At 42.0% G+C, this 25789-nt stretch overlaps 1 protein-coding gene across 6 annotated transcripts in view; it reads right to left on the bottom strand.

Annotated features, from left to right (window-relative positions):
• Positions 1–25789, bottom strand: part of P4HA2 (prolyl 4-hydroxylase subunit alpha 2) — a 98907-nt gene that overhangs the window by 47401 nt on the left and 25717 nt on the right. For 3 of the 6 annotated variants that reach the window (XM_008954678.4, XM_003829310.7, XM_008954679.6), the window contains 5 exons: positions 22215–22268; positions 21542–21607; positions 18745–18813; positions 18259–18355; positions 15943–16413 (listed from right to left, as the gene is read on the bottom strand). In XM_008954678.4, coding sequence (XP_008952926.1) covers positions 16343–16413; positions 18259–18355; positions 18745–18813; positions 21542–21607; positions 22215–22268 — 357 coding nt within the window. In that variant the 3' untranslated portion in view covers positions 15943–16342. Of the gene's footprint in view, positions 1–15942; positions 16414–18258; positions 18356–18744; positions 18814–21541; positions 21608–21656; positions 21717–22214; positions 22269–25789 lie in introns of those variants that run through there. The other 3 variants (XM_003829308.5, XM_063604217.1, XM_055112627.2) reach the window with 2 other exon arrangements.

The following is a 25789-nucleotide window of genomic DNA, read 5'->3' on the forward strand; positions in this document are numbered from 1 at the left end:
TTATATATATATTATAATATATATTTAAAATATTTTTATATTTAATATATTTAATATTAATTATATTAAATATATTTAAAATATATATTAATATATATTAAATAGATATTTATATATTAAATAGATATTAATATCTATTTAATATAATTTAATATATATTTAATATAATTTAATATAATAAATATATATTATATAATATATTAAATAATATATATTAAATATATTTAATATATATTATATATATTTAAAATATATTTTATATATTAAATATATTTTATATATTAATATAGTTTAAATATATTCAAAATATATATTTAAAAATATAAATATATATTTATATATTTATATATTATATATTTATATATTTATATATTATATATTTATATATTGTATATATTTATATATATTTATATATATTATATATTATATATTTTTATATTTTTATATATTATATATATTTATATATATTTTTATATATTATATATATTTATATATATTTTTATATATTATATATATTTATATATTTTTTATATATTATATATATTTATATATATTTTATATATATATATATATATATATATTTTAGTGCCCAATAGGTAGTTTTATTCCAGTAGTATCCCCTAAGTCAAGGCAATCAAAATTGTCTCCAGACCTTGTCAAATATCTCCTAGGGCAGAGGTCCCCAATGCCCAGGCTGCAAATCAGTACCGGTCAGTGGCCTGTTAGCAACTGGGCTGCACAGCAGGTGAGCAGCAGGAGAGTGAGCATTACTGCCTGAACTCTGCCTCCTGTCAGATCAGCTGCAACATTAACTTCTCATAGCAGCGCAAACTCCACTGTGAACTATGCATGCACATGCGAGGGATGTAGGTTGCATGCTCCTTATGAGAGTGTAATGCCTGATGATCTAAGGTGGAACAGTTTCATTCTGAAAGCATCCCCCACCAACCCCCGTCCATGGAAAAATTGTCTTCCATGAAACTGTCCCTGGTGCCAAAATGTCTGGGGACCACTGCCCTAGGGGACAAAATCTCCCCAGCTGAGAACCACTGCTAAAGACATAGGAGAGTAATGGGAGGGAGGGGGCACTGTAATATTTTATTCTATTTCTGTTTTGCCTAAATTTGCTTAGAGGTAACATGCATGTACATTTTCTTTGTGTAATTAATAATTTTAAAAGTAAGCCTGTTTTCTCATGAGTAAAATGGGAACTATATACCTAAACTCTAAGGTTGCTCTAAAGATTAAGAGCAAAATAGAAACGAGTTACCAATTTCCTGGAACAGTGGGGGGAAAATACCAAGCAAAGTGAAAAAGGAAGTTCACATGAATAGTTATCAAGAACAGTGAAGAAAGAAGAGAGAATCGCCTCCTAGCTGAGGCTAGGAGAATGATCAGTCATTTTTGCCATTTGCAAACATAAGTAAAACAGAAATAGGAACCATTTAAGGGAAGTATAATGAACCTGGTTAGGGATCTATTAAAATGGAAGAACTTGTGGGCCATCTAAGTAGAGCTGGAGCTGGAAGTTGGAAAGTGATAAAAGCTAGAATTAAAGACTCAAGAGTTATCAATATCAATATACTGATATCAAGTATTTGGAATATCAAGTATTTGGAAGTCATGAGCCTTCAGAGAAAAAAAAAATGGCTATAAAGAAACTCTGAGCCATAACTGAGGATTGGGAAAGGAGGGCCACAGGAGACTACAGTATTGAGAAGTTGTAGGCAGAGATAGAAGAAAAACCAGAAGCTAGTTGGATCATGGCAGCCAAGAGAAGGGTTTAAACAAAGTGGATAATGTCTCCTTAGATCTCACCTTTATTAAAAAATAAATATTAACATATCAATACAAGAAGAAAAGAGATGAAATATATTTCATTCAAGAGAGAGTGGGGGTCAATCTCAAAACAGTACTCATGGACCATCAAGGCAATAACTCTGGAACTGAGAAGTCACTGGCCCAACAAATAAAGAAGGCAAGTTCTGCTGGAAGGAAACCCCTGGCACCTCATGCACTTCTACGACTGCCTGATCACTCAGGGCTCCTACAAGGCACCAGGCCTCAAAACCTTATCTGTATTCCCGTCCAGCTGGAGGGGAGCAGATTACACTCTTTTTTTTTCCCCCAAGAGAGTCTCACTCTGTCGCCCAGGCTGGAGTGCAGTAGCGCAACCTTGGCTCACTGCAACCTCCGACTCCTAGGTTCAAGCAATTCTCCTGCCTCAGCCTCTCAAGTCACTGGAATCACAGAAGTGTGCCACCACGCCTGGCTAATTTTTTTGCATTTTTAGTAGAGACGGGATTTCACCATGTTGGTCAGGTTGGTCTCAAACTCCTGGCCTCAAGTGATCCACCCACCTCGGCCTCCCAAAGTACTAGGATTACAGGCGTGAGCTACTGCACCCAGCCAGGTTACACTCTTAATAGCAACAACTTCGTAAATTATCTGAAGCAGGCCCTGGTCTCTGACCAGGCTAAGGCTATTTGGACTGTGAAACATGCAACCCACAGTTAATCAGAAACTCTCTTTGAAATGTTAACAAAAGACCATGAGATGCACAGAGGAAGAAAAGGGAAAAAAAACTATTTTCAGAGGGAGAAACAATCTACAAATTGGGGAATGCAACCTCCCAGGAAAACCAAAAGGACATACTCCAAAAGGGAATAGGAAGCTGGTATTTATGCCTTACAGGGATAGCCTTACGTATTATATTTAGCAGGCTTGAAGGAATCTGTGAATATTCATGAGGGAAGTCAAGCATGCGTGCAGTGGGTAAACATATATGTAACATGCATTCCATGTTCACTTTGGGGTGGGGTTTTAGCATTAAAGTAAGGTGAATTTGGCTCTTTGCATCAAAAAGGTGAACTACAGGGCACAAAGACAGTTTGTGTACAGTCTCTATAAGCTGGCCAAAACTGGCTGGCTTGAGGCCTATGGCTATTTATCAGGAAAGAAAGTAAGGCCAATTCTCTGTCCCATCAGAATTGTGGCAGGACCATGGTGGGCAGCCAGCAGATCGGTCGGCTGGTGTCAAGTAGTAGTCTATCAGGGTCAACAGGAAATTTCCAGCTGTAGTTTCTGTGATGTTTTTCAGGACCTGGTTTCTGCTTACAGGAAAGAAAACCTTATGGTAGTTAGTAACACAGGGATACATGACCAAGCCCTCATCTTGCTGTGGCCGTTAGATTCTGGTTTTGGTATGTCTCATTTTAGCCACAGGGAGTCTGCTGGGGTATATTTCAACTCTAGGGCTCCAGATTTTTCATTCTATGTTGCTACTGCTAAAGACAATGTTTCCATAAATCAGCCTGATGTGATTAATCAGGGTTAACGTTTGATGACGGCTGGAATACAATGCATTCCCATTGTAAGTTTCTAAATCTGATGCTTATCTGTGAAAACACACTTTTTCATTTTATCATTATCATATCAGGAAGCTCTAACCAAAGGCTCAAATTCTTGAACTACAGAAGGTCTAGGAAGCTTTGAAACAGGCAAAATTTTGTGTGCACTTTTTAAAGGGATAAAGACCCTGAAATTTCATATGGGTCTCAAGAGGGTCTGTCACCCCAAAAGGTTAACAGTCATTGTAATTGTATTTTTCCTACATCAGGCCCTATTTGTGATCATTTGTTGAATAATTTGTGACACCTATTCTAGATGTTGGTCCAGGTGGGTATGTCCTCTAGAAAGTTGGATATAAGGGTCTAAAACAGAGCTCAAGAGAAAGATTTGAGTACAAAAAGACAATTCAATAAATCATAAACATATACATGTTAAAGCAGTGGAAGTAAAGATCCTTCCTCCTATAGTATACAGTACTACCGTGAAAAGGAAACAAACTGGACTAGGGAACATATATATGAGAAGCCTAGGCTGATGAAAAGGAGCCAGGGAGGCCGGAAATAAAGGAGAACTTGAATCACGAAGTGCTTCGCTAGAGGAAAAAAAAAAAAACTGTCCGAAGTGTCTACTGGGTTTGGCCACTAGGAGGACCCAGAACACTTTACCAGACAATTCCAGAGAATTAGTTGGGGTAGACTCACTGCGTCAAAAATTTAAGAATGGAAGGTGAGGACAGTAAATCTAGCATAAGCAGTTTGCCTTAAGCTTCTTGAAATCAAAGAAGCAGGCAAGATGACAGCTGTGAGCCCACTGGGTACAAAAGCAGTTTGGGTCATTACTTTAGTGAGGCTCCGTTGGCTGCAAATTTCAAGAGAAAGAGATGGACTTTTCAGAGAAGAGTAAGAGAAGGGAGGACCAAGCTGGGGTGTGGGGAGGGGGCTGATCCTCCATGTTATAAACGCACTTTCAGAAAGACACTGAAAAGTGCCTTAAAAACAAAAAACTTTGAGCTTGCCAAATACCCATGGCCTTTCCTACCACTTATCTTCTCACAACCCCCAAATGCTTTACAAAAAAAAAAAAAGTTGGCAGAAGGGGTATAGCTCAGTGGTAGAGCATTTGACTGCAGATCCAAAAAAAGTTTCCCCCGAGTTTAGAATAAAGAATCTTCACAAAAGTTAAACCTCTTCAAAGTAGCGTCAGCCTTAGATATTACGTCCAAGACATCATTTGACGCACCCAGACCCCCGCTCAGAGCACATCCTTGACTCACCAGCCTCTCTCTGACTCTGTCCTTGGGGAGGGACCGCCTCACAGGACAGAGCCCCACTGGCCCCAGGAGCCTTGCGAGCCGGTCCTGCGGGGCTGCTCTGCCAGACCAGGTCCGAAAGGAGGGGCCAGCCAGAGCCCTAAGCCAGGGCAGCCACAGACACAGCCTGTAGCCCCGCTGCTGTCCGCTGACCCCGCCATTCTCACCACCTAACCTCTAGGAACACGCCCACAGGTCAAAGGCCTTTCCAGAAACCTCTGGCCCTGCCAGACCCCGCCCCCAGGTCCTCAGAGGCCACGCCCCTTCCTGTGGCCACGCACGGCCTCGCCCTTTCCCGAGGCCTGCGCGGGGGAAGGGGTGGTGTCCTTTATCTGGGGGGTGTCCTTTATCTGGGTACTGAGCTCCCAGTGCCATTTCAGTGCCCACTGAGCAAGAGAGGCTGCTCGATGCATTCCAAAGGCCCATTCTGGGCACTGGGGATAGAGAAGTGGAAAAGCAAAGTTCTTTCCTTCAAGGACCTTCTATACCATGGGGGAGACAGACCACGAACTAATACACAAATTAAATCTCTTAACGGGTGGTAGTGATGTGGGGTAGGTGAGCCCCAAAGTGGAGCTTAGCCCACGAGAGTTCTTGGCTTTGCCCAGGAAAGAATTCAACGGCAAGCCAGAGGTAGAAGAAAACAGCTTTCTTGAAGAGGCAGAGCAGGGCTACCCCATTGACAGTGGGTAGCAGCTCAGGGCAGTTTTGCAGTCATGTTTATTACTACTGTTAATTACATGTAGATTAAGGGGAGGTTTATGCAGACATTTCCAGAGAAGGAGTAGTAACTTTGGGGTCATTGGGTCATTACCATGGAAAGGGGCCCTAACGCCAGGGTGTTGTCATAGCAACTGCAAACCGACGTAGCACCCTGGTGGGCTGTCTGATTGAAAGCTACTTTGGCCCTGGCCCTGTTTTAGCCAGGCCTCAATCTGGTCTGGTGTCCGACGCCTGCCTCTGGAGTCAAGTCCCACCTTTTACCTCAGTGATAAGTGCTCTAAAGAAAAATAAAACAGGGCTGGGCGTGGTAGCTCACGCCTGTAATCCCAGCACTTTGGGAGGCAGAGGCGGGGGGATAACTTGAGGTCAGGGGTTGGAAAGCAGCCTGGCCAACATGGTGGAACGCTGTCTCTACTAAAAATACAAAAATTAGTCGGGCGTGGTGGTGCATACCTGTAATCCAAGCTACTCGGGAGGCTAAGGCAGGAGAATCGCTTGAACCCAGGGGACGGAGGTTGCAGTGAGCAGAGATCGCACCATTGCACTCCAGCCTGGGCTACAAAGCAAGACTCCATCTCAAAAAGAAAAAAAAAGAAAAAGAAAAAGAAAAAAGAAAGAAAACAGGCTAAGGAGGAAGAGAATGAGAACGCAAATCCTTCGTAGTAGTCATGAAGGCCTCTTGGAGTGGGTTGCAGTGAGCCAAGACTGCGCCCCTGCACTCCAGCCTGGGCAACAAAGCAAGCCTGTCGAAAGAAAGGGAAGGAAGGAAGGAGGGAGGGAGGGAGGGAAGAAGGGAGGAACCTCTTGGGAAGATTGCTTGAGGCCAGGAATTCCAGACCAGCCCGAGCAGCACAGCAGTGAAACAAGAAGAACTCTTTTGGATAAGGTAATCTTTGATCAGTCTTGAAAGGAATGAGGGTAGAAACTACTAGGTATAGGTACCTTCCAGGCAGAAGGACCAACAAGCACGAACGTACTGGGGCCGTCAGTGTGACTGAAGCAGAGGGAGCTGGGGAGAGGGTCATGGCAGTGGGGAATATGCTCGCTCCTCTGCCCTCGGATGGAGTGAGGCTGCTGTGTTCTTCTAGACCTGGTAAGGACTGGACATACCTACAGGCTGGACAGTGTGACACAGAAGCCATATGACTTCCCGTGTGTGCGCTTCAGTCATCCACATAACCAGCAATCAAACAGGCAAGACGGTGTTGGTGCAACAGTTACATTGTACTAAGAAGCAGGCAGCTTTTTCAACCATGTAGGATAATTATTTTTAGAATTACCAGATATACAAAATGCCCAGTTAAATTTCAGATAAGCAACAAACTTTTTAGTATGCATATATCCTATGCAAAAATTATGTGTTATTTATCTAAAGTTAAACTGGGTGTTACTTGTATTTTCATTTGCTGAATCTGGCAAATCTAATATTGGAGTCAAAATGCCAAGTTTGGAAACTTAAGAGCAGTGCTGTGCCAAACTATATTGAAGCCTGAGGCAAAATGAAAAACGTATGCTTCTTTTGTACGTTTTCGTGTTTTTGTTAATTTTTACACATTAAATTGGTTGACAATATTGAAAGTTGGTATATTAAAACTCATATTAAGTTTAAATATTTTATACCAATGACTTTAATGGAAGTAAACTGATCAATAAAATTGTCAAAATCTACTCTTCTTAAGTGACGATCTTAAATAATGTTTTTTTTTTTAGACGGAGTCTCGCTCTGTCGCCCAGGCTGGAGTGCAGTGGCGCAATCTCGGCTCACTGCAAGCTCCACCTCCCGGGTTCACGCTATTCTCCTGCCTCAGCCTCCCAAGCAGCTGGGACTACAGGCGCCCGCCACTACGCCCGGCTAATTTTTTGTATTTTCAGTAGAGACGGGGTTTCACCGCGTTAGCCAGGATGGTCTCAATCTCCTGACCTCCTGATCCGCCCACCTCACCCTCCCAAAGTGCTGGGATTACAGGCGTGAGCCACCGCGCCTCTTAAATAATTCTTAATTAACTTCAGGATTTTGCAGGATACCATGGTGCATTGGTCTGTTCTTGCATTGCCATAAAGAAATACCTGAAAATGGGTAATTTATAAAGAAAAGAGGTTTATTGGCTCATGGTTCTACAGGCTGTACAGGAAGTGTAGTGGCTTCCATTTCTGGAGAGGCCTCAGGAAACTATGAATCATGGCTAAAGGCAAAGGGGAAGCAAGCACATCTTACATGGCTGGAGAAGGAGCAAGAGCAAGAGAACGAGACAGTGAGAGAGACAGAGAGAGAGAGAGAGAGAGGAGGTGCTACATTTTCTTTTTGAGACAGGTCTCTGTCACCCAGGCTGGTGTGCAGTGACACAGTCTTGGCTCACTGCAGCCTCCACTTCCCGGGCTCAGGCAATTCTCCAACCTCAGCCTCCTGAGTAGCTGGGACTACAGGAGTGAGCCACTATGCCCAGTTAATTTTTGTAGTTTTTGTAGGGATGAGGTTTCACCATATTGCCTAGGCTGGTCTTGAACTCCTGAGCTCAAAGGAATCCGCCCGCCTCAGCCTCCCAAAGTGTATACACACTTTTAAACAACCGGATCTCACAATAACTCACTATCAAGAGAACAGCACCAAGGGGATGGTGCTAAACCATTCATGAAGGACCACCTCCATTATATGATCTAATCACCGACTACCAGGCCCCATGACCAACACTGAAGATTACAATTTGACATGAGATTTGGTGGGGACACAGATCCAAACTATATCACACTGTGACTGGTATTGTTTTAAAAAAATTCTCAGGACCATTTTGAAATTTGGGTAAGGCTGCCCGAAGAAAAATTTGCAAATCCGTTTTAGAGGATACAAACATCATGATTTTATATTACAAATGTGAACAAAAGTTCTCTGGAAGAAAGAGACTTTATTCCAGTGAATAGTTTGCAAACTAGGGAGTCCAACACAGCCTTCAGTGTAAAAGGAAGGTGCGGTCCAAAGAACAAAGGAAGGGTTCTAGCTTTATAGCAAAAGTTCCTGCCCTGGTTCCCCATCAGGTGTACTGATACAAATGAGATGGAAACACAGTTCTGATTGGTTGATACAACTGAGCAGCAAGGGAGGTGGGCTCTGATTGGCTGGTTCAGGTGAGCTCTGAAAGTTCCAAAGTTAAAGAGGTGTGGGTTTTCAGGGAACTCAAAATAGGTGTGTGGCCTCTAGTCACCACATGGCTTCTTGGCTCTGCTTTAAATTTAGGCCCACTCAGCCACTTAAGATCCATCTTGAAGGACTGGCTCTTTCAGGGTCACATTTGTTCATGCAAACTATTGATATTGCATGCTATTTACCACTATTTCAGATGAAATTGCCACAGGATATAAATCATTGGACTATTTAAGAGGTAAGTCAAGGCCATGGCTGCTTTTTGTTAATCAGATGTATTCGTAGAAAATTTCTCCAAGTAAAAATACAAAAATACTTCATTTGATTTTTCATATCTCCATCTCTAGGACATCTGTAATCTCTTTAATTTCTATTTGACGAACACTTTTCCCACAATAATTGATATACTCATTCAGTAATTTGTATATTTCTGATTTTTCTTTCAGTATATTTATATCTCTTTTAAAGTTTTACATTAACCAAACATAACTTTAAGTTACTTTCTCTCATTTGTTATAAGCAAAGGAATAGGCCTTTTATTAAGCATGCAGCTTTGTATATAGTCTTTTTTTCATAAACCTTTTTCTACTAATTTAGTTCAAAATACCATGCCACATAGACAAGTTACATGAAAATTTGTAATCTGTTCACACAAAGATGGTTCCTATTTCAGGATATTGTATTTTGTCATTTTATGTTCTTTTAATATTTGACAAACATCTTTGTGTAAAGTACCTTGATCATATTTGACTTTGATGCCTCTCAGGATTTGTTTTTAATGTAGTTTTTAGAACAAGCATAACATTCCACTGCTCAATGAATTCATAAAAGATTATGTATCATTTGTACACACTAAAAAGGTTATATTTTAATTCATAGAAGCAGCATTTTTGCACAGATTATGAACTTATTTGGCATAACCATTTTGGGGGAAAATAATGGCTTTTCCACCCTTATATACACACCTGCTGTATTTGTCCAATTATATCCATGGCCTCAAAGATATTTTATGTCAATATCTTTTTTCAATTTATTAATAATTTCATAAGAGCCTATATCTCTTTTCTCAAAATAAAAAACTTCCAGTGTTATGACATTATTCTTATGCAAACATACTTAATAATCAGATACATTTGTTCATGATGGGCTATATCTGATGTACAAAGAGTAAGGAAAAGTATTTTGCTTTAGTCTCAATAGTATATCAGATCTAACATGATTTCCTAGTAGTTTTATGTGTTCTCCCAAAATTCATATGCTAAAGTCCTAACCCAATATGTGACTGTATTTGGCAACAGGGCATTAAAGACATAATTAAAGTAAAATGAGTTCATATGTGCAGGCTTTAATCCGCTATGACATAGACAACACATAGACCAAGAGGTGACATAGACAACACACAGACCAAGCCAGGCAGTGAGGCCTCAGAAGAAACACAACCTGTTGACACCTTGATCCTAGACTTCTAGCCTCTGGAACAGTAAGAAAACAAATTCCTTTTGTTTGATCCACCCAGTGTGTGGTATTTTGTTATTGTAGCCCTATCAAATTATATATATTATAAATTCATTTTGAATTCTATTAGACAAATAAGACACAAATTCCTTTTTATGATTAGCTACATCAACATTATAGTGACTAATTCAATGAAATTAAGAAACATAACATTTGTGTTTTTCACTTTTAGAAGCAACTTACTATGGCTACTAAAATAATGTCCAAAGCATAACTGACCAGCAGTTGGGAGACAAAAGGGTATATGATACTTAATTCTATGTGTCAACTTGGCTAGACAATAGTGATCATTTGTTTGGTAAAATTCTAGTTTAGATCTTCATCTCACCATCTTAGTTTTAACCAAACAAAAAAATTTATGTTGCCAGGCAAACAAGAGAGGACTATACAAAATATAACTATCAAAAAATGGCAAAGGCAGGGGGAGGTACCATGGGAGATAGTGAATATAAACTAAATGATCATCTCTCAAATTTCTGAAGTGGAAAAATCAAGGAACAGCATTTTATAAGCATTTAATAGGCAGAAAAATTTAAAATAATTTGAAAAGGTTCCTCTAGGAAGGGGGACTAGGAGTTGGCAGTAAGGTGGGACAGCAACTATTTAGGGTAATTTCCTTTGTCCCTTATTTTTTAAGCCACGTGCATGTATTTTAAACTAGGATAGCACAGTAAACAAATTCCTGCTCATACTTCAAGACCCAGCTCTAACGGTGCCTACTGTAGTGCCAACTTCTTGGTTAAAGTAGACCTTCACTCTACTGTGCTCCTCAAGCACATTCTCTGTTACCAGACTTCTCACATTTCACACACCTATTTATGAGTCCCTTCCATTGCTCAGAATTCTTTAAAGATAAAGACAGTCTTTATGTTTCCCCATCAAATCTTTAATAACTGTTAAATGCATGAAAATATAAATTTTGTTTTAGAGCAAAGGCTTTTGGAAGCTGCCAGAGTTTCATTCCCAGGTCCTCCACTTACCAGCAATGAGACTTCATGTGACCTCAGTTATATTACCTAACCTTTCTGACGTTCTGCTTCGTATGTATTCGTTCTGAAGAGTTGCTGAATGCAGTAACAGACTGTAACATCCCTAGCACAGTACCAAATGCATAATGAAACGCTCAATAACTCTTTACTGCCCTAGTGAACATATTAATGCCAAGCTCAATTAATAAGGATTGCTGAAAGCAGTGCCCTGGCTCTAAGACAGAAGTTATCTCATGCTTGTTCCCAGGACCATGCTGGGATTGATAGGCAGACATCAACATATAATAAGATTCTTTAACGGCTGATTCCATGCTTAATGTCAGAAATGCTCAAGATGAGTGTGAAGCGTCTTGTTATACTAGGTAACAAAAGAAGATATGAAAGATAAGGTTTTCTGTATCAGTACAGGAAAAATGATTTTTTAAAAAATGAATAGGCCACTTCTACTTCCAAGATAGAGTAGCTTATGGTAGACCAATTTTCATTCCTAGAATAAAGCTGAATAAAATATCTTAAAATTGTTGGAAGACATCAGTCAATTGCTGAAGCAAAAAGAGTTTGAGCATCAAGATCCTGAAGAAGGATAAATCTTGTGGGTGAGCCAAAAGTCTGTAGTCTCTTTTATCCTTAAACAATTTACTGGCCGGGCGCGGTGGCTCATGCCTATAATCCCAGCACTTTGGGAGGCCGAGGCGGACAGATCACGAGGTCAGGAGATTGAGACCATCCTGACTAACACAGTGAACCCCCATTTCTACTAAAAAATACAAAAAATTAGCCGGGCGTGGTGGTGGGCACCTGTAGTCCCAGCTACTCGGGAGGCTGAGGCAGGAGAATGGCATGAACCCGGGGGGCGGAGCTTGCAGTGAGCCGAGATTGCACCACTGTACTCCAACCTGGGTGACAGAGCCAGACTCCATCTCAAAATAATAATAATAATAATAATAATAATTTACTGATTGTAGCCATGGGGTAAGAATGAGGATCCAGAGCAATGGGCAACTACTAAGAGGCAGAGAAACCAAAATAATTTTTGACAGTGTAAAGGGGCATTGAAAAACCAAAATTAGCCAGTAGTTTCTCAGAATATTGAATAAGAGGGAGGAGTGGAGAACTTGGCCACTCAGCCTGTTTACCCACTGAGGCATTTTCTGAATTCTGACGCTGTGCAGAATGCAAGGCTAAGAAGGTAAGCAAAAAATATCTGCTTAGATTCAAAAATTCAAATTCTTTGAAAAGGAGGATAAATTTTTTGGGCTGAGTCTGGTACTGAGAAGACAAGAATTAGAGTTGAGGAACTGCCAGTGGAAACAGATCCAGTGAACACACTAGGCTCTCAATTAGAAAATCCTGGAGGACTACATCCTATAAGGGGGGAAATAAGGGTAAACCACAGATAGAGCCTTAAGAAAACTACCACCCAGTCTTAATTTTAAGTCAGCTCAGATCCTTACTGGATTAAGGTGATTGATCCCCACTCTGCATAGTAGAGGAAAGGGTGAGCCCTTTGTGCAGGAGGTTATCCATCCAGAGGCTCTACAATTTGTCATACACATTCAATCAAAAATTGCCAGGCATATCAACAGAGTGGACCAAATGACCAGAAACTAAGGAGGGAAAAAGACAATAGAAAGAGAGCCATAGAAAATCGAAATCATGGCGTTATCGGACAAAAAAATTCACATAACTGATTTATCAGTCCGAGAAAAACACAGAGAAAACAGAAGACAGATTCTCCAGAGAATTAAAATCCATTAAAAGGACATGAATGGACCAGCCGCGGTGGCTCATGCCTGTAATCCCAGTATTTTGGGAGGCTGAGGCAGGTGGATCACTTGAGGTCAGGAGTTTGCGACCAGCCTGGCCAACATGACAAAACCCCATCTCTACTAAAAATACAAAAATTAGCTGGGCGTGGTGGTGCGTGCCTGTAATCCCAACTACTTGGGAGGCTGAGGTGGGAAAATTGCTTTAATCTGGGAGACAGAGGGTGCAGTGAGCTGAGATCCCGCTACTGCACTCGAGCCTGGGTGACAGAGAAAGACTCCGTCTCAAGGAAAAAAAAAAAAAAAAAAAGACATGAATGGATATTTTAGAACTGAGAAATATAAGAAAAATGAAATTAAGAACTCAGTAGATGGGTTTAGCAGCAAAAGTAATAAATGAATTGCAAGACAGATCAATATAAAATATCTAGTCTGAAACACAAAAAAGCATGAGAGACACAAGAACTGGAGATATATAGAGCACTATGAAAAGTTCTAACATTCAGATTACTGAAGTCTCAGAGTGGATAGAGAAAAAATGGGACAGAAACAATAGTTGAAGATATAATGTCTGAGAAATTTCCAAAATTGATCAGACATCAACCCAGAAATTCAAGAAGCTAAATGCCAAGCAAGAAAAGAAAAAGAAACCCATACTAAGTGCACCATAGTAAAACTACTGAAAACCAAAAAGAAAAAATCTTTAAAGCAGCCAGGTGAAGGTAAAATCACCTTCAAAGGAACAACAAAGGACCAGATAGCGACTTTTCAACAGAAATGGTATAAGCCAGAAAACAAAGAATTACATCTTTAAAGTCCTTAAACAGACTCCTGTATGCACTTGATAGAAGACAGAATTAGTGAACTTTGTACAAAACAGCTATAAAGTTCTCCCCAAATATAGCATATATATAAAAATATGAAAGACAGATTAAGAGATAATATCATGATATGATCCAACTTACATTTAATCAGTTACAGAAGAAACAGACAATGCTGAAAGAAAAAATCATTTAATTTTCCACAATTGATTAAAGATACCATTGTACAAATTCAAGAAGCCAAAAAAGTCTCAAACAGGAAAAGAAAAAACCTACAAACAAACCACCTAGTGTGCCAGTCACGTTTCTATTCTCAGCTGCAAGCTCATCCTTGTAGTCTCTACTGTTCTACTGTAGCTGCCACTCTGTAAACTACATTTCCCAGATTCCCTTATCAGCTGGCTTCCTGTTAGGGTCTACCAATGGAAGCCACTAGAGGGAGATTAGACGGCAGTAGATAGCAATTGCCCTAAACCCAGTGGTTTTTTGCATGAGAATTTTATATATTAAGCCCCTGAGATTTAGGGATTATTTATTACTATAGAAAAAGCCCATCCTATCCTAATAAAATATGCAAAAAATTAAAAGTAGAACTTTACACTTCATACCACGTATAAAGATAAACCTAAATGACAAAGACTATATAGCTTTCAGAAGAGAACACAGGAAACATCCTCATGATCTTGGGGTATAGAAGGATTTCTCAAATAAGACATAAAAAACATAAATCAAAAAGAAAAAGCTTGATAGATTTGACATAAAAATTAAAAGCTCCTGTTTATCAAAAGACAGAACTAAAATAGTGAAAAGACAAGCCACAGAAGATATTTGCAAAATATATAATAAAGAACTTGTGTACATATTTTAAAATTTGTATGAATCAGTAAGAACACTTGAAGAAACCTAATAACTAATAAACATGAAAAGTTGTTCAACATTATCAATAATGTTCAAATAGACACTATACATGTACTGTCTTAGGTAGAGCTGCTATAATAAAATACCATACATTGAATTAAAAACATTTATTTCTCATGGTTATGGGAACTGGAAAGTCCAAGATCAAGATGCTAGTAGGTTTGTTTCTGGTAAGGGCCCCCTGGTTCATAGACAGGCATCTTCTTGCTGTGTGTTCACATGGCAGAAAGAGGGCTGGGATCTCTTCATAAGGGCACTAATCCCACTCATGTGGGCTCCATGCTTACAACCTCCCAAAGGCTCCGCATCCTAATATCATCACATTGGGGGTTAAGATTTCAACATATGAATCTGGTGGGGGGACACAAACATTTAGTCCGTAACATGTACCAAGCTAGCTAAAATTCAAAAGTATGAAAATACTAAATATTGGAAAAGATTGGGGTAATAAGAACTCTCATTTACTCCTGGTGAGAATGTGTATAACCACCTTGGAATACATTATTTAGTAAAGTTGGAACACCATTAAGACTCCACATTTCCACTCCTAGATATATATCCTACAGAAATATGTGTTTATATGTGCACCAGGAATCATGTATAAAAATGTTTATCACAGCATTATTCACAATATACAAAGACTGAAATCAATTCCAGTGTTTATCAGCAGCATGCTGCCTGTGTTATGGTACAGTCCTACAATAAGCTTTAACAAAACTGAATGTACTATAAAGATTAAAACAAATTACAGCTACACAAGCAACACGGATGAATCTTAAAACAATGTTGAACAAAAGAAGCCACATACCCAAAAATATTTACTCTCATTCTATTAGTAAAAGTTCAAAATCAGGGAAAACAGAATAACTACTTATTTAGGGATCTAATCATAAATGGTAAAACTATAAAGACAAGCAAAGGAATGAGTACCACACATCATGAGACAATGATTTATCTCCAAAGTGCTGGGGGCAGTGAAGGAGATGTGATCTAGGAGGGGTTCCCAAGGGGCTCCTGAGGTACTGACTTGAAAACGTTCTCTTTTCTAACTTGGTGTTGACACAGGTGCTCCTGCTCACCTTCATATTTTTTTAAGTATACATCTGTGTATCATGAACAATTCTTATCTCAAAATTTAAAAATGAAGTACACATTATAACAGCATTACAATCATGAACACATGTGCTATGTTCTCTGGGAGACAAAGAGAAACTATTTACCCTACTTTCCAGAAAAGGACACTGACACTTAGAGGGAACACAAGTGTTGAAACCAGGTCTGAAATCCAAGACCCAAGATGCTTTTTTGCTGCTAAAGCATTCATTATCCAGACTCTGCCTGCATGGAGGTGATGCATAGGAAATGATGAACCTGGTAAAAGCTTCCAGTCTTAAAAATACTCCAAGTAAGGCTCTTTAAGGCTTCTGGTAGGGACATTTTATTTTTTGGTAAAGCCACAATAGATAGAAATGCCATAAAAACAAACATGTAAACAAGGTATCAGAACTTTGGTTCACTGAAACATCTCACACCTAAAACATCTGAGGTACAAGGGCACCTTGCTAGGCGCTAGACAGCTAACTCTGCTGCAGCCACTTTGATCCTAGCCTTGGGGCCAGGGATGGCACAGGCTGAATGGAAGGGCTGGGACTTCAGTCACACAGGAGTCGCCCTAGTATGGTCTCCCTCTGCTCCAGACAAACATTCATTTCTCCAAAAATCAGCCTGATAGGAACATACAAAGGAACATACAAAGGTGTCTGTCACGTTGACATGGGCTGAAGGACCAGGAAGGGGAAGGACAGAAAAGGATGTCAGTCAACTTCTGTTGATCCACAAGGTCTCAAGAACTCCTGTCCTCGTTCATGGAACCACTTATTGGAGACTGTGAAAAGAAAGCAAGCATGTTACAATCCTATTGGTCAGTTTAGTAGCCTGAGTGAATGACTCCTTCATGATGACCCCCTGCACTGTGCCCTGGAATCAGACACAAATAAGACAAGACATGATCTCAGGCCTCAATTTGCTGAAGAATTGGTAAGGAAGACACATGTAAACAGATAATTGTATGAAATTCTGCCAGTGGGACAAGATACATGTGTGCAGGTTGCCATGGGAATAGCACCCAAGGGCATCTAATCATGCCCTTTCATGCCCATGACCTTTGATGCCCTTTGGCTCTATTCCCATGGCAACCTGCACACATGTTTCTTGCTCTTACAGGGAAGAGGAAATCCTAGGGCTAGAATATAAAGCTACATAGAAGTTATCCTGGGAAGAAGATGGGCATACCCAGATGGTTCTCTCACCAAGAGGGTCCCAGGAGTGACAACAGGATGAGAAAGTAATCAAGGCAGAAGCCACCCTGACGTGTGTTGGGGACTCAAGAGGCCTAATATTACTGGGAGGTGGCAGGTAGAAACTGAGAGGTAGGGTGTGAGGATGAGGAAGACTGTCAGCATTGCAGAGGGCTTGGACATTAACCTCAGGAGCCGTGGACCAGCAGATCCAGTCTGTATGCCATGGGCACAAGAGCAACAGAGCTGCTGCCAGCACTATCACCCCACGCCATATCTTCAAACACACAGGAACCATGATTCTGTTCCTCACAGACTCTCTCATAATGAATAAAAATTTTATTTCAATGCACTACTGAAGTCACAGAGCTTTTAAAATATAAAGTAATAACATGTACTTCATTGAAAAAAATAAAATTGTCACAAGGCTTATAATGATAAATAGCACTCCTCCTAAGCCTCTCCTTCCCATCCCTAATCTCCACTCCCAGGGAATATTAAACTCCTCTAGCTGTTTCTTCTGATATTTAACCTCATTTTTCTAGATAAGATGCTTATAGTTCTATTCCTTGACTTTCAACTTTGGAATTCTTTTATTCTACCCCTAAAACACAAACTCATCCCCTCCCATCTTTCCAGAACAGGTAAATCATAAGTTTTAGTTAAAGTAATATTCAGTGTGTACATAATTATATCATGTGTTACACCTGAGCCATCTAGTAGATTATACTTACATTTCCTTTCTTGTACAACTTTTTTTTCCCCTGAATTCAGCAACTGCCTTGTTTTCTTTTCCATTTGCTTAATTATCTGCAAACCTATCACTATTTATCTTCAAAACTCTCCAAGGGGGCTACACACTCATCTCCTTACAAACACTTCCTGTCATATCCTGGTTTGAGCCTCTCCGAGGCTCACCACAACTGCTCCCAGGATAAGGCTCAAGCTTGAGCCTCTGCAGTTTGGTCCCAGCCTCCAGCCTCATCTTCTGGCCCCTGTGCCACAGGCCTCCCTTTCTTCAACTGACAAGGGAGCCAGCCCCCACACCTGTATGCTGGTTTTAGCCTGTGCCTCCATCCATATGGGCCTTGTTTGCCTGAGACACTCTTTCCCCTCACTGCTTCCAGCTCTCCACTCTGCTCCCTCAGAAGCCTTGCCAGAGGGTCCTGGACCTATGGTGCTTATGCAGCTGTTCATCCTCAGGCCTTCTTCAGCTTCTGTGTATCTCTGAGTGTTTCCAACCAGCTGCCTTGGCATTTACCAGCTGCATGGACATTACATGGCTGGATGGTAGTAACAGCAGAAAAAAACCTAAGAAGGGAGACAGTCTCAGCAAATTTGGCAGCAGTTGCCTCCCAGCTCAGAATCTAAGGCCAATAAGCAAAGCCCAAGCTGAGGCCACCAACACCAACGCTACCCCTTAAGACACTCACCCCACTTGCAGCCCACAAGCACAGGGCAGGCAGCATGTCTTGTTCGGTAGTCACCTTCCCCGCTCCGCAAGAGGTTGTACCAGAACACAGCTGTACCCTGGGAAAGAGATGGCCTTTCAGAACACATTCTTAAGAGACTGTGCTCAGGGACCTGACTGCAAGCATCACAGAAGCTCTGCCCTGAGCAGAAACACCCTCATTTTCCCATGGACAGGGGATAGGGCTCTGGGACTCCAGCAACAGAGACATTTCCCAGAAAGCACCTACCTTTCTGAGGTAGAAGTCTGGGAACTCACCCAACCCTGAAGGGACTTCCCTCCCTGTCCTTTCTTCACAGGGAGAAGCTGGGCTACCAGGTCAGACCCCAGGTGGGCTAAGGCACATCACAGTGACAATCAGGCAGGCCAGGTAATGGTACTGGGGGACATGGACAAAGTAAAGTCTGAGCCTTGCTTCAACCTCTGACCCACAAGAATCAGAACTTACCTTCTTAGGCCAAATTGCAGCCCCCAGGTCAGGGAAGACGGTGGCACCACCAGCTTCTACATCACTCATCTGGAAATATAAGACATAGAGCTTGACCCTCCTACCCAAGGCTCTCAGAGCAATTGAGCCACAAAGGACATGACAAGGTATACAGATTGCCCTCCTCTCAGCATGAGTGACACTACTTGGTGTCTGCTCCATGGCCAGCCCTTTAGCCAAGAAAGGCTCTTCCCATGCCTACTTAACCAGTATGATTCATTAGAACAGTCTCCATGTCATGAGTGTTCAAGAGTTGAGGCCCACAGGAGACCCACATTCGGGCTGTCCTTGGATGAAAATAATCTGAGTCTGTACTCAGAAAATGCCTCTTCTGACCCCCACCCTTTGAATCCCCATCTAGCCTTGGCCTTGCCTAAGCCACTGTACTCTGCAAAGTGCCCTGACCAGGAGCTCTGTACTGTTTCCAACACCATGTGCAGTCCCCACTGCAGCTCTGTTTCTCTGGCTCTAGTAGTTTGCTGCTCTAGTCAGACCTTCACCTTCCCAGAGTAGCCACCCTTCCTGGGGCCAACTGAGTGGAAAGGTGGGGCACTGTGTCTCTAGAGGCCCTGCTTTCTCCTATGGTAAGGCCTTAAACTACATTGAACACAAGTTCCACACTAGCAAGGCTGTACTCGTGCCCACAGAGCATGCCTTGACTCATGGCCAAAGCACTACTTCTTTCCCATCTGGCTCTCTTACTTTTTTTGTCCATAATTTAATAAAAATTGGAGGTAAAAAATATTTCCACAGGACACATACCAGACTCACTGAAGGGTACTTGACAGACATATGGTAAATGAATAAGACAAAAGCTCTGATGGCTTCTCACAGCCCTCTGGATCAAACTCAGATTCTTTTCTAGAACCCCAAGGCCCTGTCAGTCTCACTAGCCTCTCTCCAGACACACCAGCCTTTTTCTACCTTTCCAACATCCCAAGTTCCTTTTCTCTTACAGGACTACATACACTCTCTCTTCTGCCAGAAACCATGTTCTACCAGCTAATTTCCACTCAACTTTTAAGTCTCAACTGATATGTTACTTCCAAAGAGAGGCCTCCACTGAACCCCAAGCCTGGGGTTCACAGCACCTGTCTCCATAACTGCATAATAATCTCTCTGATGTTTAGGCTGGGCGTGGTGGCTCACGCCTGTAATGCCAGCACTTTGGGAGGCCAAGGCGGGTGGATCACTTGAGGTCAGGAGCTTGAGACCAGTCTGGCCAAGATGGTGAAACCTCATCTCTACTAAAAATACAAAAATTAGCTGGGCATGGTGGTGCACACCTATAATCCCAGCTACTCGGGAGGCTGAGGCAGGAGAATCGCTTGAACCTGGGAGGCAGAGTTTGCAGTAAGCTGAGATAGCGCCACTGCACTGCAGCCTGGGCAACAGAGGGAGAGTCTGTCTCAAAAAAAAAAAAAAAAAAAAAAAGATGAAGAAGAATCTCTCTGATGTTTAAAATAAGTCTCTCATATTGGACCTCAAGCACAAGAGAGACCACATATGTTCTGCTCACCAGCATGTACACAGCACAATCCCCAGCATGTAATAACCACACAATAAAAGCATAAAAGGAAAAAATGGACACAGGCTTCTGTCTCCAAGTTACTTTACTGCCTCTATGCCTCTTTAGAGCTGGCTCTCAGCAGAGGGGAGAGGAAACTGCTCCTCATGTGAAAGATAAACCCTACAACCTATGGATAGAACAGAGGCAAGAGGTGGGAATCAGGCCATTAAGCCTTGGAGAACACAAAGGCAGCTCTCATCTAGAGAGAGCTAAGGCTATCTCCTCACTCTGATGCCAAGGAGGGAACCCTCCAGGGCACCCATCCCAAAAGTCCAGACTAGCACTGGGCCCATCAAAAAGGAACCAGAATGGCAGGGCGCAGTGGCTCACGCCTGTAATCCCAGCACTTTGGGAGGCCGAGGGGGGCGGATCACCTGAGGTCGGGAGTTTGAGACCAGCCTGGCCAACATGGTGAAACCCTATCTCTACTAAAAATACAAAAATTAGCCAGGCGTTGTGGCTAGCGCCTATAATCCCAGCTGCTTGGAAGGCTGAGGTATGAGAATCGCTCGAACCTGGGAGGCTAAGGTTGCAGTGAGCCGAGATCCCACCACTGCACTCCAGTCTGGGTGACAGAGCAAGACTCCATCTCAAAAAAAAAAAAAAAAAAAAAAGAAGAAGAAGCAGCCAGAATATGCTACAACATGGATAAACCTTGAGGACATTATGCACCAGCCACACAAAAAGACAAGTGTTAATACTTTGATTCCATTTATTTAAGTAACCAAAATCACAGAGACAGAAAGCAGAATGGTGGCTGCCAGGAGCTGCAGGAGGGGAATCTGGAATTATTGCTTAATGGGTAGAGTTTTAGTTTTAGATGATGAAAATAGATGGAAATGAATGGTGGTGATGCTTGCGCACTATGAATGTATTTAATACCACTGAACCGTACATTTAAAAAATGGTTACGATGGTAAGTTTTATGTTATGTCTGTTTTATCACAATTTTAAACACTGGGGAAAAAAATAGGAGCCAGGAATGTTAAAGTCCTGCTGATGGCAGTGGGGAAAATGAATAGAAACAGAGGCCAACTCTCCCTACTGCAGCCAAGAAGGGTGCTGAGAGCCAGAAGGACCTGACCATTACTTAACAGCAGATGAGATCAGCCCTGATGGGGGTGGGATATAAGGCAGCCCTCTGGACCCAGGGTCCCCTTAGGGCCCATCAGCACACATCATACTCACGTAGTTTAAGAAAGTGGCCACACGATTCCCCGTCCCTAAATGCTTGAAAGTATCTCGCTCATCATTCTACAAAATTAAGTGAGAATGAACAGGTGGGCCTGGACCCAGTACTTACGTAGTTAAGAAACGTCGCTAACCTATTCCCCTCTGTTTTGAGGCCGCTGTCAAAAGGTCGCTGCAACAGACAACAACTTTCACCCAAGTTTACAACAGGCTTCATCCACCACCCACAAGACTAGGACCAAAAGGGTCAGGGAAAAGTAATAAGTGTGTGTTCCATAAATCAGCCTGGAATATGTGCCAAGGCTGCAAAGTAAATTCTGGCTAGGGCATGGAGTAGATGGGGAAGAGGAAAAGGGACAAGAACACTTTTCACAAAGACCTAGTGAGGCTCTTTGCTTTAGAATCAGGGCAAAGGGTGACAGAATTAGGGCAGGGGATGAACTCCCCACATCTACAGGGGAGACAGCCAGGCTCCACTGCATTCTGCAGGACCCTTGGTTCCAGATTTGGGATTCACCAGTAACGAAGAGTTTCCCCTGGTGATGCAGAGGTGGAGGGAGGACAAGGGGTGGGGGTACTGATGTGGAGGCTGAAATGCTCCTAGAAGCTCCACCCTTCTCAAATCAGCTAGAGCAGGGCCCTTTGAAAGCACCTGTGATTTAGGCCTTACCCTAGAGAAGTCGAAGTGCGGTTCATATTGTCCTCCCACTCCATAATTTGCAACCTGTGGGAAATAACAGCATTAGACCTTGTAAGCAGCATGAACAGCTCTGTAGCAGCCAATCACTCTAGGGATACCATCTTCCCAGGCCTGAAAACAACCAGAACTCCCAAGAGCAGCCTCTCTAAGGTGGAAGACAACCATGCCCTGGCAGCACAGGCAGAGCAAACATCACAAACAAGTCTACAGTTCTGTCCAAGAGTAAGGCTGCGGCACAAATGTGGTTTCCCAAACAAAACAAGATGGGTGAACTGCATATGATCACTGAGGAAAAGCACCAGCCCTTCATGGACACTCAGACAGCAGCAAAGGGAACACTGCTTGAGGCGGGCCCTGGCCTGGACCCAGTTTGTTTGGGACATATTAAGAAAGTAATCCAGAGGAAAGTGAGTAACAAATTTAAGACGAGGATTATCTTTTTTAAACTAGTTTTGGAGGTACTCAGCACCTGGCACTGTTCCTACCACCTCTGCTATTCCTGGTGAGACTGAGTGGGGCAGACTCCCACAGTGGTCTACTGCATGGAGTGAAACAGCACAACATGGGTGGCCAGCTGCCAGGCAGTCAAGAATTACCGTGCTACATCAGCAACCCCAGTGTGACCCTGGACCTGAAGTAACATCTGAGCAACTACCAGGTGTCATAAATTGGATTAGAAATTGTAAATGCCTTTGTGGACAGCTTATCAGCACAATGGGAAGTCCTAAATCACAATTATTGTCTCAGCGTCAGTAGACAGAATGAGAGACAAGGTTAAAGATGAAGCACAGAATCTGACATGGAAGCTGATGGATCAAGTAGCACCACCAATGTCCATCTGGGAACAGTTGGCTATTGTGTCTCACTGAAAACATAAAAACCTCTGGGGCTAGGCCATAAGTTCTCAGAAAGTTGGTATTTTTTGTATATCCTTTTCTGCAATCCCAACAGTCAGGTGAGAGATGCTACAAAACTAGCAATAACAGAGACCTATAAAAACATGGGACAGAAGCCAGGCATGTTGGCTCACGCCTATAATCCCAGCACTTTGGGAGGCTGAAGTGAGAGGACTGCTTGAGCTCAGAAGTTTGAGACCAGCCTGGGCAACATAGCAAGACCCCATCTGTCTCTACTAATGAAAAAATTAGCTGGGCACAGTGGCGTGCACCTGTAGTCCCAGCTACTCAGGAAGCTGAGGCAGGAGGATTGCTTGAGCACAGGAGTTCAAGGTTGCACTGAGCTATGACTGTGCCACTGCACTCCAGCCTGGGCAACAGAGTGAGACCCTGTTTCACATACACACAAAAAAAGAAATGCAAGAAAGAAAGGGACAGTGGACTTTATAAGAGAGGAAATCCTCTTATTAGAGCACAAAATGTTGGCAGTATCATTTTCAATGTCTACAAAAATAAAAATTTTAATACAAAGCATGGATGAAAACATGTTGTCATCCATCGCTTCAGCCTTTAAGATTCCTGCACCAAAAATACCTGGAAATCCTGTCAACAGCACAAGGAAGCCTGGTTCAGCAGGTGGCCCTAAGGCTGGAGATGCATCTAAGGAGAGAAGTGCCAGAGCAGCTGAGAAAGCATATCTCTTTTTGTAGTCAAGAGCTTGAAGAAAATTTTTTTCTCTCTCCTTTTTTTTGGGGGGAGGCGGGGGTAGAGACAGAGTCTCACTGTGTTGCCCAGACTGGTCTCAAACTCCTGGCTTCGAGCAATCCTCCTGCCTTGGCCTCCCCAAGTACTGAGTTACAGATGTAAGCCACGACACCTGGCATGGAAGAAAATTTTAAACACAACTGTGACTGCTGTGCCGGTACACTCAGGAAAATCCAATTAGTGCTTGTTGCTGGAGCTGCAAAGTATGACTGCATTTTCCAATACTTCCACTTGTTAAATGGATTGCTTAAATTTACAAATCCCAGGCAGGGAAAGAAGCTGCATTGCGAGAGCTGGCTCATCTTTTAGGTTTGGAGAATTATATTTGATTATGGTTCTGAAGCCACCGTACCTACATTCTTTAATACAGTTCCCAAATAAGTACAAAATGCATAGGACCATCTAGATTTGCAGCAGTAAGATTCCCTATCCAGGCATACTCAAGTCCCCAGGCTCACGCCTTTAATAACAAGAAACTGTACGTCAAGACCGATTCATGTGAGGAGGTATTCACTTAAATCTTTAGACTTACTATTGTAAGAATGGAGTCAGTTATTTGAAAGACGTGGGTATTTACAATGCTAAGGACAGAGTAAAGGCAAAATTAAAAAGGTCAGAAATCACTTTTCTGGTGAGGCTGAGACATCATGCAGCCAAAGTCTTCAATCTTTAGAATCCTAGAGGTGTAGCATCTCTTCCTCTCTATCAGATAAGCCCTCATCCAATTCACCAGAAAGCCTCAATTACCTTTTTCCTTCAAATGATCTACAGCAAACATGTGAGCTACAGCTGAAAGAATGTCAACAGATAGAAGAACCAGCTCCTTTCCAGAGGCCTCCAGCATTTCCTAAAGGACCTGGTGTGAGGGCTGTTGCTAGTGCCTAGGCATGTATCATACCACAAGCATTTCATATGGAGTAAGCACTTAGGGATACATGCTGAAACCCAGGTTCCTGTTCCCCAGACCATGAAGGATCAAAGCCTTCAATACCACTGACTGGCAAAGGAAATGTCAAGACAGTTCCTAGGAGAAGAATACAAACAAAAATGGCATCTCAACCACTTGGCAGCTGTGGTCTGAATTTCCAGAAGATCCTTAACTATAAGAGCCCCTCTACCAAGAGGTCTGGCATTCGGGCCCCAGACAATTGAGCTACAACACAATGAGAGGGCAGACAAGATAAAGGCTGAATTGTAGCAGAGAAGTCAGTCCATAGGCAAGAAGCTGCTATCTTCCACGGGTGAGTGTAAGACAGGGATACAGTGAGTACAGCCGCACAGCTAGCCAGGAAAGCAACAGAGCCACAGGTCCTGTCTACTCAGCCTCTTGGTCCAGGGTATGAAATCAGCCAAGCAGACTGTGGTCTTTGATCAGGACCATGAAAGTCCTGAAGACTGGCTCTGACACAGAGGAAGCAGTGGCAGATGTCTTTAAAAACAAAAACAAAAACCTGCTCCAAGAAGATATGAATCAAGACAATGCCAACAGGGACTCATCTAGCACATCAAGAGTGCCTATCACTCTTGAAATGGTGGTGCTCTTACACATACGCAGCAAGTGGGAGATGAGGCAGAAGTCCTCCATGGATGTGCTTATCTGCAGAATTTATTTAAAAATTACAAAACACTAAGTTGAGCTGAACTGAAAAAAAAATTAAAATTTCACAGTACTGTTTGCAAGGTAATCAGTATGCTTTTTAAAACTCTGGTAGACTTCACACCAATCCATAAAGATGACCTTCAAAATTGATTTTCCAATTGCTGATGCAGCTACACAGAAAAAAACAACAAAAAGAAGGCTGATTTGCTTAGGCGTGTCCAAGCAAAAGTTCAAAAAATCTTTTCCAAATGATCTTTAGTCAATATTCTAATGAGATCTATGGT

This window comes from Pan paniscus, chromosome 4 (assembly GCF_029289425.2).
Source record: "Pan paniscus chromosome 4, NHGRI_mPanPan1-v2.0_pri, whole genome shotgun sequence".
NCBI classification, from domain to species: Eukaryota; Metazoa; Chordata; class Mammalia; order Primates; family Hominidae; genus Pan; species Pan paniscus.